Here is a 19,884-nt window from a genome sequence, read left to right as displayed (position 1 = left end):
TGTGGGTTCTGTCAGACTGTGGAACCTGCTTCCCCTGTTCGTTTATGGAAAATGCTTCCCCCCCCCCCCCCTGCTCCCTTGGTGATCAAATCCAGGGACTAGGAAGCTAAGTATATGTAGAATGTAAATAGGTGACAGTTGGCTATTTTAACCTCCTCTGTAAGGGTAACAGTACTGTGTCTGATGTTAGCAGTGAGCATTTGTGCCAAGGAAGTGGTTGACTTTTGGGAGGTAGGAGTGTAACGGGACTGGAATAAAGGCTGTGGCTAGGGAAGATTGTGGTGGATAGAATCTGATGTCTTTAAATAGAGTAGTTTGTTGTTTGTTTTTTCAATAGAAACAGGAAAATGTAACAGGTTCAATAGCAATGGGTGATAGGTGAGGACTGATGATGGGGAGGTAGCGAGGTGAAGAGGTAAGAAAGATTTAAGAACAAAGGAAATATCTCATAAATAGACTTTTTTTAGCTTGCATTAATGTACTGCAGGACTTGCACATCACTTATGGGCCATGTGACCTTTTATTATACTTCTGACTTGGTATCCCCTCTCCACCTTCACCCTCTTTTGTGTCTGTTTCTTATTGGGTTGTAATCTCTTCAGGACAGGAACAGTCTTTCTGTGGCCATACGTTACATAGGTAATTTTGGATGCTGCTACAAGCAAATAATGAAGAACAGTAATAATCTGATGTTATGTGCATTGCTTATGCCACTGTGTCTTTCAGTCCTGGTATCATTGTGACACTTTTAATAATTCATAGATGTTAGGGAGGGAAATAGCTGCAACAATCTTCATTTCTTTCCATCACTGTACGGATTTCCTTCTTGGTAGCTCTGTTGGTTACCTAGGAAACAGGAGTAAGATGGCATTTGATTGGCTGTGTTGGAAGAGTTGAAGTTGGGTGTAGTTTTAAGCAGCAGACAGATATATCTACACAAATATGAAATGCTTGATTTTTTTTTTTTTGTGAGACTGGTAAAACTGCATTGAATTATTAGTCAAGCTGTGCTCTCAAACGTTTGCAAAGGAGTATTTTTGTAAGTGATTCAGGTGGATGTTTTGGCATAAATATGCTGTGTTTAAAAATGACAATATTTCTGTTGGGCTGGATGACTTGGGGGCAATGCAGGGGTAGGGAAAGGGTTATGAAACCTCTCATTTCTAGGTTACTGGTTTAAATTGAGCCCAAATCAGTAGAGACTGACTTGTTAACGCTAAAGGTTGTTTGACCTATGTGAAAGGAATTGGCAGTTTGAATCCAGTTCCTAATGGACCAGATATATGTATCCTATACTACTTCCAGGACTGGCACTAGTTTACGCCCTTGCTGGCAGTCTCAGCAGAAAGCCTGGGGTTAGACATGGTGTGGAAACAGAGATTCTTTCCCATACCTTCAAGTGGTCCCTCTAGTTCAGGGTCTGTTAGTTACTCCTGGGGAAACTCTACCACTGCATGTGCATAATTAATGATCCAGGCATATTTTTATTTTTTTGCACAGAAAAAAGCTTTTGCTGAAAAGTTGCTCCAGTTCCACTTTTTGCCCACCAGAGGGTGCTGTGGCGATAGAACAGAGCAGCAGCTCCCTGCAGAAGATAACTTTCTGTAGTTCCACCTTTTGACTACCAGAGGGCGCTGTGGCAATAGAACACAGCAGCCACTCCCAGCCAGCTAGAGAAGAGAGAGAGCCTGCCTTCGCAGCACCTGCCAGGCCAGGTCAGGAGATGGGCTTTAGGGAGACAGAGAGCCTGGGGTGCTGGGGGGGAGGTGGTCAGACAGAGGATTATAAGGACTAGTAGGAGGACAGACTGGGGCAGAGGCTGAATGGAGTGAGGGCACAGAGCCACGGGGGGAGGGAGGGGCCAGGGCCACATTGTGATACGGGAGGGGGTGAAGAGCTACATAGGGACAGGCTGGGTAGGGTAGGCTGGATAGGCTACATAGGGTGGCTGGGTGGGGGCACAGAGACACATGCGGATAGGAACACGTGCCTGACTGAATGGGAGAGGCTAGGGGTCCGCCAGGGTCTAGTGGGGGAAGCTCCCTCACGGTCTCCCCACAACCTCCCCAAAAATCCTGTTCCATTGTTTTCCTACCCATACCGAACAACCCTCCAAGTTCATACCCAGGCTCCTTCCCAGCAATTTACTTCCCTCTCTGTTACCCCTGACTCCCCCAAGATTTTGCATTGCTTCGGGGGGGAAGGGGGTGCATGAAATATGATTCTATATTGTAGTTTAAATGAATTATTACTCAGTTCTGTATTAATATGCCTAGTAAGGAATCTATTTGTCAAAAAACTTTTTCTGAATCTTTTTTGTTATATGTATTGTTACCAACATACTTGCTGACATATATTTTGAAATAAATGACCAAAAATAATTGAAACTGGCATGATTATATTGTGTTATTTTGACAAATAAAATATGCAGAATTTTGCAGAATTTGAAAATATTGTGTGCAGAATTTTTAATTTTTTGACGCAGAATTCCCCCAGGAGTAGTTAGTGGGCACTGTGAGGATGGAGGGCCCTGTTCCTGTGCTCTATCCATTCTGTGCCTAAAAAGAGTTAGTTTCCATAGCTGTTTAATCCAGCACCTTTGAACATTTACTGAATTTCCAGCTATTGTGCTATAATTCTTACTCTGAGTGACAAATTCCTTTTCATTCTATACATTAGATAGAACTTGATGACTCCCAAATAGTGAAGCAGTGGCCCTTTTCTAGCTACACGTGAAGTGTCCTGCAGATATTGGCATAAAACTACATCTGGTCCAATATTTTTGCCTTGTCTTTCCCCACATCTTGTCAGTGGGCTATGAAAAGCTAATTGAGATTTCATTTGCTGAGTTAGTGTGTCAGGCAGCTGCCAGGTATCAGTTTGCCTGTTTGTGTTAGGTAAACGGCTGAAATGATTGAACACAACATGTAGAAATATTTTTGTGTTGAATTCTTTGACAAATATTCACTGTTGTCCTTTGGCATGTGCATATATATGTAAATCAGTTGCAATAGTGATTGCACGTGAGACAGAATTTACAAGACTCTAAGGCAGGGGTTCTCAAACTGGGGGTTGGGACCCCTCAGGGGCTCGTGAGGTTATTACATAGGGGGTCGTGAGCTGTCAGCCTCCACCCCAAACCCCACTTTGCCTCCAGCATTTATAATAGTGTTAAATATATAAAAATGTGTTTTTAATTTACCAGGGGGTCGCACTCAGAGGTTTGCTGTGTGAAAGGGGTCACTAGTACAAAAGTTTGAGAACCACTGCTCTAAGGCTTTGGACAATTCACTATGGGCCCAGTCCTGCTCCTGTTGAGGTCTGCAATCAACAGGAGTGTTGCCACAATGGGAACAGGATCAGAAGTTTAACACCTCTTTGTTTTGGTTTATGTATCTATTTCACAGTGGTGTCAAGGGTTAATGTTTGTAAAGAACTTTGAGGAAAAAGCCACTATAGAAATGCTCTGTATTTATTATCAAACCCTTAAGTATGAAGCTAGGAAGTCCAATACTCTTCCTCTGAGCAGTTCGTCGAGTGGCTCTGCATATTCCCACTTATGGAGTATTGCACTACTTGTGGTGCTTTGGGGTAGAATCTCCTTCTAGCAGCGTCAACTAGCGCACTCTTGTGCTCCCAGCCCCTCCCTTCAACATCACCGACATTCTGAAGACAAGCCTATATAAAGGGCAGAATGCCCTTGCCACCTCTGTTCCTTTCAGCCATATGCCTGGACAGACGTGAACCTCTCCAGTCTCTTTGGAGCCAGAGTTGCTTTTTTCTCAGTTAGCCAGGATGGATTTGATTTAAATAATGATTTAAATCACTAGTCAGGAAGACTCAATTTAATCATGGATTTCTACATAAGTGCATTCTTGTTCGTAGTTAGAACCTTACTTATCCTGTACTACTTCCAGGACTCAGAGATAAATGTATGGTTCATTTTTAGAAGATATACGCTATACATTTTTAAACAGTGATTTATTTCAAAAACATTTCAGATTAGTTTTATAGCTATATCAGAAAATGAATGATTGTTTGGTTATTTCATTTACCAGAGGTAATTGAAACATATTTATGAAGTCATTGGGAGGTGAACTATCTCCAGTTCAACAGGTTAATGATTAATATTTGGAGGATTTTCTTGCCATGCTGTATTGGGAGGAGAACATCGCCAGACAGACATTTAAATTGTTTTAGTTAACTAAAACAACAATGTTATGTATTCTGGATTTTTTTGTTCGACAGCAAACATAATATTTTAACAAAACAAGCATATACGTTTTTGAATTTAGTTAAACGTTCAAGTTTTTTTAAATCAGGTTTGTTAAAATTGTTTTTAGAATTGTTTTTAACTAAAATAGTTAAATGAAATACTTTAAAAAAAAAAATTGACTGTCAGCCAGGTCAATATGAGCTAACTCTTCTGCAGCTAACTCAGTCATCTTCACCTTCATTTTCCAGTTTGTTCATAATCTGGAAAAGAAAAACAAGCTTTCCTACTTTTTCAGACCCCAAACGATTTCTCAATTTGGAATGAATTAGTCCAAAGGAAAAAAATATTCTTTCTACACTGGCAGAAGAAGCTACTGCTGTAAAAAGTGAGATTATCACTTCAACAGTCTCTGAATCCAAGTGCTTAAGTGACTTCCTCCAGTTCACTGGTGTGACTTTCTTTAAATCATCAGCAAACATATTTCTTGAATGGTTCACCCTTAGCTCACAAACTTATCTGTGGTTGTTTCTGGATGATGGAGATTTTTTTTTCCTTTTGCTACAGGTGATATACTGTGGCTATGTGACATACATGATGTGACTGAAACATACCATTGGCAGATAACTCTGAAAGTATAGAAAATGATGGTAATCTAGAAGGTGGATAGTCTTCAGAATCCTGTATGTTGAGGATGGATTCTCCTAAGCAAAATAAATCAATGCAGTTATTTAATTTATTATTACCACACTGCTCATTTAGTATTACTCATTGCATTCACTGATACTCAGTTCTACTTTAAAGATGAAATTGTGAAAAAAAACGGCCTATCACAACTGCATCTAAAATAGTTCCACAGAGTAACAACTATATTTTTTGCTCAAATGTGAGAATTCAGGAATAGTCCAGAAGGAAGACAGCTGGTCCTTAAGAAAGTAGTATGAAATAAAAAAAAAGTTTACCAACCTGAAGATCCTGCATGTTCAGACATGTTCCTTTCATCATCTTCAATGCAGCTTCCTCCTGAGAAGGAACACTTCTCATGATGTTGCTTCATTCGGGCAACCAGGTCTTGCATTTCTTTGTTGCACTGTTTGCATTTTGCATGCATGCCTGTCTTACCCACAGGTGGAGGAACTTCATTAAAATATTCCTAAACTGGGTCTCTCTTACAGATTGCTGCCATTATAGGTTTTCCCTTCTAGTGAGAGAATGGTATGGTAGATCTCAAATCAGTGAAGGTTACACTCGGAAAGACCTCTAGACTTCTGGAATATGTTGCTCAAACAGTTCCACTTTTGTTTCTACTGCCTGTCCCTCCCTTCTCGTATTTATCTCCAGACTTCTTCTCCTTGTCCAGATCTATTCCGCCTCCAACAATCTTCTATTCCTTGAACTTTTTGAAACGTTGCACTTTCAGAGAGAGGTGAGGGATTGACTCTGTGTACACAAATTTGCAGAGGGACAATAGGGTTGAAGCCTGTTATTTCTTACCTCTCTATATTTATTTTAAAACATTTTTGCTGTTAACAAGCATGTTATCTCTGGAGACACAAATCCACACAGTCTGAGAACTGCAAAATTAAGCATCTCTGATGGTATCTTCTAGACTGAGCACTGAGTCCCATTGGGTAGATAAAGATTAATCCAAATAATCTATACAGAAACCCCTGGAACACCATAAGATTGGGTCCCTAATCCATGAACTATTGGAACTCATTCACAAAACTTTTCTTAAACATTACACGAATATATTGTCTCCTACTATAGAATTAGAATTTATAATCCCTATTCCATGATGAGAGATCTTTGAGCTATAATGTATCTTTAGCCAGGTTTTTTCCTCAAAAAAGCATTTTATCAAAAAAATCAGATTTTTTTTTTAAACAATTGATTTTTATCCATCCTGGCGTTAGCAGTTAATTTAGTCAGTCAGTGATTCTCTTTCAGTTCTGTGTTATGGCAGAACTGAAAAAGCAGAAGAGCCTGGGGTTAAAATATGCACTTCCTGACCAGATGTCTTCCCGGCATACTACAGCCACATACAGTGCCTCAAGTGCCTGGAGAAGGACATTCACCTTCTGGGTGTTTGATCTTCTGCATTCACTCCCAGAACCCACACGGATAAAGAGACTTTCCTGCCACAGCCAGCGTTAGACTCCCTGGGGCCCAGGGCAAAAACTAAGGAGTGGGCCCTACCCTGCTGAAGCCAAAGCCCGAGCCCCACTACCCAGGGCTGAAGCCTGAGCTGCCTGGCATTGCCATGCCCCTCCCCAACATTCCATGTTTGCACCCTCTGTGGGGGGCACCCCACAGTTTGAAAACCTCTGCTTTAGTGTGATTTGTTTCCACTTTTAGAGATTAAATTACTGTAATACTCATATTGAGTAGCATAATGTCATCGGTGCATCCAATGAAGTGAGCTGTAGCTCACGAAAGCTTATGCTCAAATAAATTGGTTAGTCTCTAAGGTGCCACAAGTACTCCTTTTCTTTTTGCGAATACAGACTAACACGGCTGCTACTCTGAAACCAATGTTAAATGAAATACTTAAAAAATTGACTGTCAGCCAGGTCAATATGAGCTAACTTGGTCATCTTCACCTTCATTTTCCTGTTTGTTCATAATCTGGAAAAGAAAAACAAGCTTTCCTGCTTTTTCAGGCCCCAAACGACCTGAACAGATTCCAGAATTGGTTTAACAGAGTTGATTCAGAACTTGTTTATTCCTAATTCTGCTTGTTTTAAAAATGTTGACTCTGCTGGGCATGAGTGCTGGGAGCATGAGCAGGCTCTCTGTGTGCACTCACAAAAGGAGCTTGTGCCTATTTCTGGCCCTGGCATCCTGGAGGGTAGGTGTAAACACCAGCCATTGTTCCAGTCAGTGAGTTGTGTTTTTCGGTTTGCATATTTTCTTTTTTGGAAAAGCATTGAGAATAGACTACAGAAATCTTTTCAAGTCCTGAGTGGCTCACAGAACTCCAGTTTCCCAGTTCCATTGTATGTACTTGTCCAACCTCCTTCCCTCTCCATTTTTAAAGTGTCCTTTTAAGTATAGCAACACTTGTTTACAGTGTCTAATATTTGTGCGTGTGTGTTGGGAGGGGAATGTTGATTTTTTTAACTAATGTAAGATAATACCATGCACTACTGAATTTACCTTTGATTTGGCTGGAGGAAATCTTCACATGTGAAAAGGATTTGGGAGTAGGGGTGGAACTGATTGTTCCACAAAATGCAGGATTCAAGATTTTAGAGACACTGGCAGACAGTCTCTTTGAATCTCATTTTATGTCTGGGCTCAAATTTTCTAATAAATTAAGTTTTGCGGTTAGTATTGGACTGTAACACGTTGTGGGTCATGAAAGGAGTGGCACTGCAACAATTTTTATAGTGGGGGTGCTGAAAGCCACTGGACAAAACTGTAAGTGCTGAAAAAGATGGAAACCTGGCCGCACCCCCAAAACCCCCACTTCCAGCAACCGTGCTTGAAAGCAGTACATTTAAACTTAAAATCAAAATTATCTAATCTTGTGCCACTTGCAATGCAGAGTTTTGTATTATTGTCTTTCCTATATTCTGTGTGTTAAATGACTCTTCCGTTACCAAATTGAAGGTAAACTATAATTTTAATGACCTCGGTTTCTTTTTCCTGTAGGCTGCACTTTGTGGCAGATTAGAATATTTGTAATAATTAGACCAGGGGTCGGCAACCTATAGCACACGTATTAAAGACGGCACGTGAGCCGATTTTTTAATAGCACGCTGCTGCCCGTCGGGTCCCAGCTGCCGGCCCCGCTCAGCCCGCTGCCGAACCCAGGCTGGCAGTGGGCTGAGCGGGGCCGGCGGCCGGGACCCTGGCAGGCAGCAGCTTGCCACTTAAAAATCCTGCCCGCCCCGGCCTGCTCTTCTCTGCGCCCCCTTCCCCCACCTCTTCCCCCAGCGTGCTGGGTTCCTGCCCCTCCTCCTCTCCCTTGCTGCTGCCGATCAGCTGATGGCCCTTGCGAGGGAGGGGGAGAAGCGGAGCCACACAGCGCTCACCGCTCCAGGGAAGAGGCGGAGAAGAGGTTGGGACGGGGACTTGGGGAAAGGGGATGGAATCAGGGCATATCCCCTCCAGCCCCCTGCCGTGAGCCGCTTTGGGCAGGGGGCTGGGAGCACCCCCATGACCCTAGCTCACACTCCCAGCCCTCTGCCCTGACCCCTGCTCTGCCCCACAACCCCAGCCCTGACTCCAGCCCCCCCCACATACCCAGCCCCCCCACGCCCTAACACTTGCACCCCCCACATTCCCACCCCCATCCTGAGCACCAAACGGGAGCTCTTGCACACACACGTGCGCGCGCACACACACACGTGCACCAAAGGGGAGCTGCCCAGATAAGCACTCCACACCCAAATCTCCTGCCCCAACCCTGAGCCCCCTCCCTCATTCAAGCTCCTGGCCAGACCCTATACCCCAACCCCCAGCCTGCTCTTTCACCCCTGTGCTCAGTGCACTCCCACTCTGAGAGAGAGAGAGGGAGAGGGGGGGGAAAAAAAAAGCTAGAACCAGGGAGAAGGTAGGTACCCACTCTGTGGGCAGGGCTAGTCTGGGGTCCCAGCCACCGGTCCCACTCAACCCACTGCCGGTCTGGGTGAACGGAACCCCAGGCTGGCAGCGGGCTGCCAGCGTAAAAATTAGTATTTTAATTTAATTTTAAATAAAGCTTCTTAAACATTTTGAAAGCCTTGTTTACTTTACATACGACAATAGTTTAGTTATATAATATACAGACTTAGAGCGAGACCTCCTAAAAAAACATTAATGTATTACTGGCATGCGAAACCTTAAATTGAAGTGAATAAATAAAGAATGGGCACACCACTTCTGAAAGGTTGCCGACCCCTGAATTAGACCCATTCTCTTGCATCCTGTGTACTGAATGGATTGACGTGACCTTTAAAACTGGTAATATAGAAACCCTAGCATGTATTTAATAACTTGCCTGTTTAACTATCAAAAGAACCGACCTACCCCTCTTGGATGAAAGAATTCTGAAAGGGATGTTCTCAAGTGCATCCTTCAAAAGGCACATTCCAGCTATGATCTAGACACACACATGCATAGTGCCTTACAGCAGTAAATTTGTATTTACAGGTGTGAAGAAACACTTTACTTGTGTTACCTTTCTGAATGCGGTGCTGAGCAAAATGCGTGCAGCGCTAGACCAGCTGACTCAGAGGGGGTTCCTGAGGGAGGAGTCTCATTTTCCCCCACTCCATGCTTGGCAGGAGGAAATTAGAGGAATGCCAGAGGAATCTCCCCTGACACTAGAAATCGGGGAAGGGATAGAGCAATGACCTAAATGACCCTCCTTTTCCCCAGTCACCACTCTAGCTGACGTTAAATGACATTGACAGACTCCATAGGAGAGCCTCATCCACCCTCTTTGGCTAGACTGAGTCTTGGTATGACACTGAGCCCTTCCATGGGGAAGATGAGGACATCTCAGAATATTACTTTGGAAAAGTAAATCCTGCTAAGACTTATCTCTCTGTATTTTCAGGTGCACTCACAGTTGGCCTTGTGCGACAGTGTCAAACCATCCATGGACGTGACAGGACCTGTATTCCTCCACGGCTGCCTCCTGAGTGGGTCACCACATTATTTTTCATCATTATGGGAATCATTTCACTGACTGTCACGTGTGGTTTGCTAGTGGCTTCCCACTGGCGAAGAGAAGCTACTAAATATGCCCGCTGGATAGCATTCACTGGAAGTAAGTGACTTCAGCTACAAAGTAAGCCTATCTGAAGGATTAAACTGGTAGAATTTTTTTTTAAAAAAACAAATCTGGGTGGGGTTTGTTGCCTGAGACCAGTGATAAAACTCTGCCCTGATCAGACAGAATGCTTTTCCTTTTAAATTCCTGCTTTATGGAAATAATCCTCTTCTTTAAAATCAAGGGTTTGGTATCCAGAAGTGGCTGAGAACCAAGGGAAGATCTTTGGGATCCTGGCTTTATAGTCACAGTGCTGATCACCTGCTGCAGCCCCAGGGTAGAGGAAGAAAGAAGTACACCTCTGGACCATGGTAGCCTCCAGCCCCTCTCCCCTCTGGGAACGTCACAAAGTGGCCCAAGGAAATAGGAGTGCAGGAGTGGGGATGGTTAGGCTGTTCCTGAGTCATGTGAACTCTTAATTTTGCCGGTGTGGCTGGTACTCACTGATGGCTGGAATAATGAAATGGTTGAAGCCTTTTTTACCCCCACGTGGAGGAGGGTGTTGGTGGACCTTGGTCTCATTATTGCCCTGAAATCAGTCCTGTTGAAGTATCCTCCTGTGAACATTTGATGCAGGGTTGATGCTAGCTCTATTTTGTTACAATTCTCATGAAAATTGTTTTCTTATTTGTAATGAGGTCCACAGATCCATGACATTGGTTACATGTACCCTTGAGGGTACGCAAAGGTCTTCCAGGGGGCATGTCAACTCATCTAAATATTTTCCTAGTTTTACAACAGGCTACGTGAAAAGCACTAACAAAGTCAGTACAAACTAAAATTTCATACAGACAGTGACTTGTTTATACTGCTCTAAATAATATACTAGAGTTTCTCGACCTGGGGGTGGCAAGTGCAAGGCCAGCATTAGACGTGGCAAGCAGGGCCCCCACAAAGCTAAGGTACATGCTGGAGCCAAAACCCCACCACCCAGGGCTGAAATCAGACTCCTGAATGGGGTACAGTAGTCTGGGAAGGTTGAGAACCACTGCTCTAAGCAGCCTTGGAGGCAGACCAAACCTGTTAATCAGAGGCAGTGGAGGTGTGGCTTCGCCTCTGAGAAACTGCCAGTTTCCATTTGCGTCTCCAGCGGCAGGCAGGCAGGCCAGCTCGTCCCTGCTGCAGAGGAAATTCAGGGGAGGGAAAAAGGTTGGGGGGGAAATGGCTTAAACTCTCCAAGCTGTCAGGATCCGCTTTTATTGACAGAGAGGATTCCCTTTCTTCTCAGTCACTGGAGGACTCTGTATTCCCTGCGCACCCACATGTAGTGCAGCACGGTGGAGAAAGCCAAGAGGGAAAACCTGACATTGTGTCTCCTTGCACCTGCCCTCTGATTAGGTGCCTCCATGGAGATAATTGCCTGTTCTGTGAAGATCCAAGCTTCTTAAGTGCTCAGGAAGGGGCAGAGTTTCCTTCAGTCTCCCTCCCTGAGCAGAAGAGCTTCCTGGAAGCAATGGTAGTAGCTCATCTGCAAAAATCCCTTAACCTGGTACGTGACAGGGGACAGCATTTGCCCTGGCATCAGCAAATGGCAACTCCTCCTCCTACCCCCCAACTTGGGGTGAGTGTAGTGTGAAGCACAGTATCTGAGGGCCAGGGAAGCTTCCCACCCAACCCCTGGAGTCCACATTCACAGCTATGTCTGACCATGGAGCAGCTTTGGAACCCCATCCAACACAAAATTACTCTCTTGGGGCTACTCAAAAGAGGTAACCACAAGGTTCACTCCCATGCAAACCATCAGTCTAAAATGTCTCTCTCCTTCTGATGAGGATTAAGGTAGGCATAAGAAAGATGTTCAGACCCCTCTAGTCACCCCAACATAAAACACACAACCTCCACCCCTTCATTTTCTAAGAGTCTGATTTAGGGGATTCCTCTAGGAGGCACTCCTTAGAGGCATAAAGTGAAATCAGTTTCCCTCAAACTGCATAAATCTGCAGAATGCATCAGGACAGATAATCCTCAGTGTCTGGTTCCTCTGCTCACTTTCATAGAGTGCAGCAAGGCAGAAATCCTAGGCACTTAATTTCCTGGATCACCCAGCACAGGGGATAGTCAGTGTTGGGTTCCCCTCTTCATCCTCACAGAGTGCAGCATGGCAAGTCAGTGCACACTGTGGACATAGGCGGTTTCCTGTAGCCATGCATACACACAACCCCACAAAGGGAATTCTCCCTGCTTATAGGAGGAAGGCCAGTACTCCAAATCATAGCTAAAGACTCAAATAATAATTATTAAAATAAAAAACACCAGAGAATAGACTGATTAAAAAGTGTACAGAGGACGGTGATCTACAATTATGATGTTTGCTGATGCCTCAGACAAGCTATAGCTATATATCCCTCCTTATGCATGAGACAGTGGGGTTTCCATATCTTTCAGAAAGTTCCTTGGTGTACACCAGTCAAAAGTCCTCCTGTTATCACTATCAAAGTGAATTGTGCCTTTTTTTCTGATGGTCAAGGACTAGATGTTTCTAACTGGGGAAAAATTTTTACCTGAAAGAGTGGCCTCCTCACTATACAGACCCTTCATAGGCAGCCAAATCCACACAGGCATAATCTCAGCCGCATCCTTTGGACATAAAAACTATCTGGGGGTCTCAGGCCAACAATAAATAAAGAAAAGAACTGTCATCCGGGTGGACAGTGTTGCAAGTGTGCTGTCTCGGTCTTTAAAAATAAAAAAAAATTAAAAAAACCCACCCACCACATGTCCTAAGGGTTCTGCCTAAGAAAGCGGAGGAGTCAGGGTGTGCAGAGAGCCATATAAATCTGCTACATCCCATCTGCTACAATGGGAATAATTTAATCTGTTCATCCTCTTCGGAGGAATCAAGACCTTACTCCATATTGTACCTTTATTTAAAAAGAAAAAAAAAAAGCTATAGAGCATTTCTCATCAAGTATCTCAACAGATCCATTAAAAAAAAAAATCCAAGATAGAGACCGTAACATCCACATTAGCCGCCATCAATGGGGGTCTCCGTGACATCCATAGGTATGAAGAATGCCTATATCCAGTTTGACAGTCTCACAGATTCTTCCTTAGCTTTATCCTCAGAGCACCACATTACCAATACTTGCAATGCTGTTGCTAAACCATTGCTGTATTTACAAAAAAGTGCTGGTAGTGTTAATATCTGCTCTCTGACAGGAAAGGATCTAAGTCTACCCATTCCTGGGTGACTCCTTTATTGATTATACCACCAAAGCAATAAGGATACTTCAGAACCAAGGTTTTGTGAAAGAATCAATTAGGTCTCAGTGTATTTCCAGTCTCTGAGTGGGAACTGTCACTGCCCTCTACAAAGTTGTTTATTGCAGCAAAGACACAAGAAGCAGAGAACTCTTATCAAAATAGTCAACCTCTCAAGGGAAGTACCAGTTCATACTCTTTTGGGATCAGTGATCTCCTCTGTGGTTATTCTTAGATGTCCAGTGCTCACATGAGGTTGCTACAGAGCTTTCTCTTATCCCTCAGCTGTCTCTTATCTGCACCTCAGTGAAGGTGTCTCATCCAAGGAGGATTCTCATCGGTTCAAGGACTGCCCAAGGGATCTAGTCCAAGCACAAGAGAAAGCACAGCATAAAGTGGTGAGAGCTCAGGGCAATCCGGTATGGTTTCAAAGCTCTTCTCCCACATCCAAATTTACCTAATGCACTGACCATGACAGACAACACCTCAGCCATATCGTACATCAGACAAAAGGAAAAAGGACTATAGTCCTTCAAAGAGAAGCTCACCTCCTGATGAGTGGGCAAAGGAGAATCTGCAATCAACTTATCTTCACATCCAAGGCAAAACTGAATTTTATGGTTGACTGGCTCAGCTGGCAAAACTTCAGTCCTCCAGAATGGGACCTATACTCAGTTGTTTCATCTCCTGGTAAAGATATTTAGTATCTCAGCTGTAGGTCTGTTTGCTTCCCACCTGAATCACAAGGTTTCAGTGTTGTGCTCTTGCCAGTGGGATCACAGACCCAAGGCAAGAGATGCCTTGTTGCAAAGAATAGCCAAAAGGGATTCTTTTATGCCTTACCTGCCTTTTTCTCTTCACACCAGAATGCTACAGAAGATTAGGAGAGAAGCAGCACTGATAATTCTGGTATCCCCATTCTGATCAAAGAGGCTTTGGTTCTACAATCTCCTTGATATGGTACAAAGACCTGCCACCTGATTTCCATTCAGAAGGGATATGCTATTACAAGGGCCAATCAGAATTCAGACAGTCTGAGACCAGCTGCCTGGTTCTTGAACCAGAGCCTCTTAAACCAAAGAGGTTATTCAGAGATCTAATACTCACAATTTTCATTTCCAGAAATAAATCTACTAACTCAGCCTATTCAAGGGCCTGGTTGAGTTTTAATTATTGGGGCTAGCACCAGGGTTTCACCCCCACATCTGCATTGGGACTACAGATCCTCTAATTTCTTCAAATGGATTTGGGTTAGGCCTGACAGTTCAGACTCTCAAAAGGTCAAGTTGCTGTCTGTCTAGCATCTTTAGTGAAATGGACAGGTAGTGAATTTAATCTTACATAGATATCCTGCATTTTTCTGAGGAGAGCAGCATCTCTTCTACATATTTCTTGTGTGCATAAAGGTTTATTATTTTTGGCTCTTAGCTGGTTCTCAGTGCCATTAGAAGCCCTACATTTGAACAATTCATGAAGGGATCTCATTGCTTTCTAACCATTAAAATGGCCTTTTTGGATGACAGTCATTTTTCTGGTTTCAGAGGGGTAACCATGTTAGTCTGTATCAGCCCACCCCCCCAAAAAAAGCAGCTTTTGTGGGCTAAAACCCACTTCATCAGATGATGAAGTGGATTATAGCCCATGAAAGCTTATGCCTAAATAAAGTCATGTTTATGTGCAGGGTGTCCGAGTTAGCTCTTTTTCTGGAACTTCAGTACTGCGTGTCATAAGGCTAAAGGGGTATGCAAACAAATTTTGACTTCAGACTAAAGATTAACTCCAGATTCCATAGAACACAGGGAATTGTTTTTCCATCCTTCTGTCCAGATCCATCACACTCCAGAGAGAAATTGTGGCATACTTTGGATGACTGCAGAGCTCTCAAAGTATATATTTACCACACAAATCAGGTCAGAAAGACAAATGCTTTGTTTGTGCTTTATTATCCAGTGTCAACGGGAAAGAGCCTCAAAAATCATCCATTTTCAGGTGGCTGAGATATTGTAACTTCATCTTCAAATATCAGAGCTCACTCCCTCAATGCTGTAGCAGCTTCATGGGCAGATAGATCATATGCCTCAGACAAGAAAATCTGTAAAGCAGTCACCTGGGTCATCTGGTCACAACACCTTCAGATGCTATACACCAGACATCCAGTTGTCATCTGATGCTGCCTTCCCTAAGTGGGTGCTCCGGGCTGTAGTAGTCCAGTTTTTATTAGGAAAATGTTACCTGTACTTAACTGTATATAGTGCTCCCGTGCCACCAAGTGGACAACTGCTATAAAAATCCTAATGTCAGATCTGTGGACCTCATTATGAATAAGAATAGGAAAATATATCTGCCTTCCCAAGAAAGGAAATTTTCAGGTGTCATGAGGTTCACAGATCCAACCCACTCTGAATGGACTGTTAATTGGGAAAAGACATTGAGTTATTAATTGGTGTTCAGTTGATTATTCATTGAATTGCTTGCTCTGGATGAGGATTGTTCTGTTTTGTCTTACTGCTTAAGTTCCCTTAGAGTGCTTAGTTTTTCCTAGGCTTTGGAAGTGTAGACTGGTGGTTTCTCAGAGGTGGAGCTACACCTCGGATATATTTGGTCTGCCTCCAAGGCTGTATAGAGTCCCAGTGTTATGGATCTATGGCCCTCATTACTCCAAGAAAGGAAATGTCCAGGTAAGACATGGATAAAAACATTTTAAATAGATTTTATTAAGAAACAGCACAACTACATCTTAGCAGAAGGCATGCCCACTGCAGAGCACCTACTCTGGCTCATAGTGCAGAGGCTTTTTCTTTCCTGATGACCCATAGCAGCTCCCTTAGCAGGAGAGTCAGCAAAGAAGTGCTAAGGTTTTCCTTCCTTCTCTCTCCTGTAGCGTTGACCTGCTCTTTAGCACCCACACATGGCCAGCTCTGCTCATAGTAGCCCATACTGAACCTCCCTCTTGCAACCTCTTGTTTTTGTGCAGAGAAGCACATCGCAGGAAGACATTTGTGCCTGTAAGGAGGGGCACTTGTCTCTCCACTTCTGACAGGGCGGGAGCCCATGCCTTGTCACTGTTTCTCAAGTGAGGCGCAGCTCCCAGCTGGTGAGTCCACCTGGTGATTAATCCAAGTAGCAGTTAGTCCCTCTGCCCAGTCCCTCAATCAGGACAGTGAGCAGTTAGCAGGCCTGGCCAACAATCAGCCCAGGCCTTAATTAGTCTTTCCACCCCAGTTCCTCAAGCAGGGCAATTCATAGTTTATGGCTGAGTCCGTGCGATACAGCCCAGTTCAGGGTGGGGAATTAGCTCTCAACAGGGAGCGACAGTAAATGCGCCTGGCGCCTTAGCTCTAGTGGGCACCAGACCAATTCAGGCCTCCTGGCCTGTGAGTGGGGAAGTAGCCACCCTTCACAGGTGGGGTGCTCCAGGTAGGGGGGCACAGGCCCTCCCACTCCACTGCATCCCAGCCCAGGGCCCCATTAGTGGCAAGGTAGTTTGCCACTAGGTCAGCGGGGATCCGCCCACAACACACTGGCCAGTTCACAATAATTCCACAGCCAAACCCTATTCAGCATCCTTAGGCTCCTTCCTACCCTCCCCAGTTTGGGGCACCTGGGTTCCGGGGTTGTCCTCGGTCTCTCTGGGGTAAACAGCCAATGGCAGCCCCAGCAGTTCATTGGCGTTGCTGGTCTCCAGCAATTCAGGTAATTCTTCTGGTCAGGTAGCCGTCTCCTTCAGCTCCAAGACCCGGAAGCAAGGAAGAGGTGTCCTGCTCCTCTGGCAGCCCTTTCCCTACTGAGCTAGGAGGCTGGCCTTTATAGTCCAGCTTCCTGTCCCGCCTTCTGCTCCCGGTGGGGCGGCTGCAGGTGGCCTGGTTTTTGCCCACCAGGGGCAAGCTCAGGTCTTTCCCCTTCTGACAGGGCGGGAGGCCGCGTCTCCTCACTACAGTGCCAAGGGAGCAGACAGATAAAGTAAACCAGTTATAACCAGTAAACGGAATACAATTTTTCAGACCCCACAAAAATGTTCAGACTACCTTTTTTTGGTGTTTGTTACAGGATTAACTTGGCTATGAAATTAAGTCCTGGTGTTTTGATGGCAGCTCTACTAGGCCTGAAAAAAAACCTAGAATTTGAGGTGGGTGGGGGTGCGGAAATAAGACTGAGAGATTTTAAATAAGCCTGAATTCTGAAAAGCAACTGAAGGGAGTATGAAAATTACTTAGAAAATTCAAGTGTATGCTCCTCACTGAAATAGACAGATTTGGCAGGTACTTAATGTTAATAGATGTAAACCTGCTGTGTGTAAAAACTCAACTTTAACGGGTGGTACTCCACAAAGGAACCTCCATAATTAAAGCCATCACCCCGACTTCTTTAGTATATCACATATTAAATTTGAAGTGGCTCTTGCATACTATGGGACTAATTATTTTAAAGTCAACTCCATTGTGATTGACTCTTCCATTTCCAACAATGAACAGTGTTAAATATCAGAAATCATTACTTTTGTAGTATTGCTATTTACTCTAGCCGACTTTTCACTAGCTTCTTCCTTTGTCTAGCTGATTGGTCTCTTTTGTCTAATATAGATTGTAAACTCTTCAGGGTAGGGATCATGTCTCTCTAATCTCAAAACACCACCTCAAACATTACAAAAGTGTTTATGATGAGCTGGGTTCCGAACTCTAAGGCAAAGGGTTATCTTTTGGCAAATCAGTTTCATTTATTTGAAGTTCTTTTTTAACTTCTGTGGCTTGTATTATTGATTCTAAATATTTTAATTTTTAAAATATCTCTACCTTCTAAGTAGTCATTGTTTCAGCTGAAATGTGTGTTGTCCTGAAAGCTGTTTTATCTTTAGATTCCTCTTACCATAAAGCTTGCAATTTGCCAGTGTTTTTTAAAAAGAGTGACATAAGAAGAGAAATTTCAAAGATATATACTCCATTCACTCTGACTTTCTGCTGTGAGCTGTTTTTTAAAGTGGAAAGAATATTGATTAAAGATTTATTTTATTTCTAACCAAACTTATTTGTCATCCTATTAAGATACCATTGGAATTCTTGCGTTGTAGTAACACAACTTCTTGAGATTAAGACCAGGAGTTGGGGGATGAAGGGAAGAGACGGGATTGGGACAGGAACAGGTTTGAGAGGACAGGGCAAAAGGGGTCAAGTTTGGGGGTGGAGGTATGCAGAAGAGTGTGTGCCCACTACAGCACACTTGAACACCTTCTAATTTCCTCAACAAATGAGGTAGGGTTCTACAGACAAGTCTCCTTCACTTCACAAAGCTGATTGATTCCCAAAGTGGCTCCACCCAGTGCACTGAATGAGACAGGGGTCCTGTGAAAAAAATAGCATATGATACAGTTTTTAATTACCTGATCATAATGCATATGCACAAGGGTCCTGAATTAAGGTGATTCTCTGAGTAGCATCCCTATGGGTGCTCCTCTTCAGGATGTCCGCATGCCCGTGTACTTGAGTGGAGATTTTCGTCAGCAGTGTCCATGTGCTCTAGATATGTTCTGATATGAGGGTATATGTGGGGAGGGAAAAGCAGAGCTGCCACCAGTTCCTACTCAACTGCCTGTGGCTTGAGATGGAATACCAGAGTGTCCTGTATTCCCTGTAAACTGTGCGCTTGCATGGCCACCCAGGAGAAATTCAAATGCTGCCCAGCTGATTAGCAGAGCGCACACAGCCAGCAGCATGTGTTCAGGTGCCCCTCCCCGCATGTCATGCGGGACCCTCCAACTGGCTGTGGGGGGAGGGGCGTGCTGATGTCAGGGTGTCCCCCTTCCCCCACCCCTGTACCCCATCTCCACAGAGCAGGGGGACAGCCTGGCTCAGGACTTGGAGCTGCTGCGGTGAACAGTGAGTGAATGAGTGCCTACAGTGCACTGTTTCTGAGATTTCCCCAGCAGCCAGCGCGCACGTGCGTGTGTACACACACACACACACACACACAGAGTCTCTTTCACACACATCTTCCAACACATAATAGTATTATTGTTGTTGTTATTTCTTGGTACTTCCTGCAATGCACATATGTTCTCTGTAATTTTATTCTTTCAAAGTGTGTTACTTTAGCGTTTTGACTGGTCTATGCATTTCATAATTTTTATTTCTCTTACACTTAAATGTAATTCTTTGAGTAGCAAGTTCTAAAATGCCTAACCTGTACTGGCTGGAGTAATTATCCCTATGGTAACTTTAAAAATATATATATTATATGTAGGTTTTTTGTTTCTACTGGTGGCGCACATCCGCACATACCTTGGTGCATATAACAACATGTATTCCGCACATGGCGGAAAAAATTTGAAGGAACATTGATAGTGTCCATTAGCTAGCCATGGAGCTTACTACCTATCTTATATTTTCTTTTAGTAATTACTATTATTTATTTTTCTATTATTTAGATCAGCTTGTGCTCCGGGGAGAGGGTGTTCCCCCTTCCTTCCTTTCATTTGCGTGATCTAGGCCTTTGTTTTTTCTCAAGCTTCGACCACAGCATCAAGTAACAGGTTATATCCTGGGTCCTTGGCTCCAGACCCTGCCATAGGTCTTTTTCCTGCAGCAATGGACACTCAAATTGTCTCTGCTTCTTAGGAGAGACTCATATCCCCTCCAAATGTAAGATCAGCTCAGGATTTAAAAGTAGGTATAAGAAATTGAGGGAGAACAGGCTAAAACTCCTGTTGATGGAG

The 19,884-nt window shown here is 43.8% G+C and overlaps 1 protein-coding gene across 2 annotated transcripts in view; it reads left to right on the top strand.

Moving 5' to 3' along the window:
- Nucleotides 1–19,884, top strand: part of MOSMO (modulator of smoothened) — a 53,175-nt gene that overhangs the window by 26,352 nt on the left and 6,939 nt on the right. Inside the window, exons 2-3 of one of the 2 annotated variants that reach the window (XM_075132715.1) lie at nucleotides 9,762–9,974; nucleotides 10,162–18,274. In XM_075132715.1, the coding sequence (XP_074988816.1) occupies nucleotides 9,762–9,974; nucleotides 10,162–10,292 (344 nt within the window). In that variant the 3' untranslated portion in view covers nucleotides 10,293–18,274. Of the gene's footprint in view, nucleotides 1–9,761; nucleotides 9,975–10,161; nucleotides 18,275–19,884 lie in introns of those variants that run through there. The other variant, XM_048866087.2, reaches the window with a different exon arrangement.

Source organism: Caretta caretta, chromosome 10, assembly GCF_965140235.1.
Source record: "Caretta caretta isolate rCarCar2 chromosome 10, rCarCar1.hap1, whole genome shotgun sequence".
Classification (NCBI taxonomy): Eukaryota; Metazoa; Chordata; order Testudines; family Cheloniidae; genus Caretta; species Caretta caretta.
Note: the sequence above shows the minus strand (reverse complement) of the source record. Positions and strands in the feature narration are given on the sequence as shown.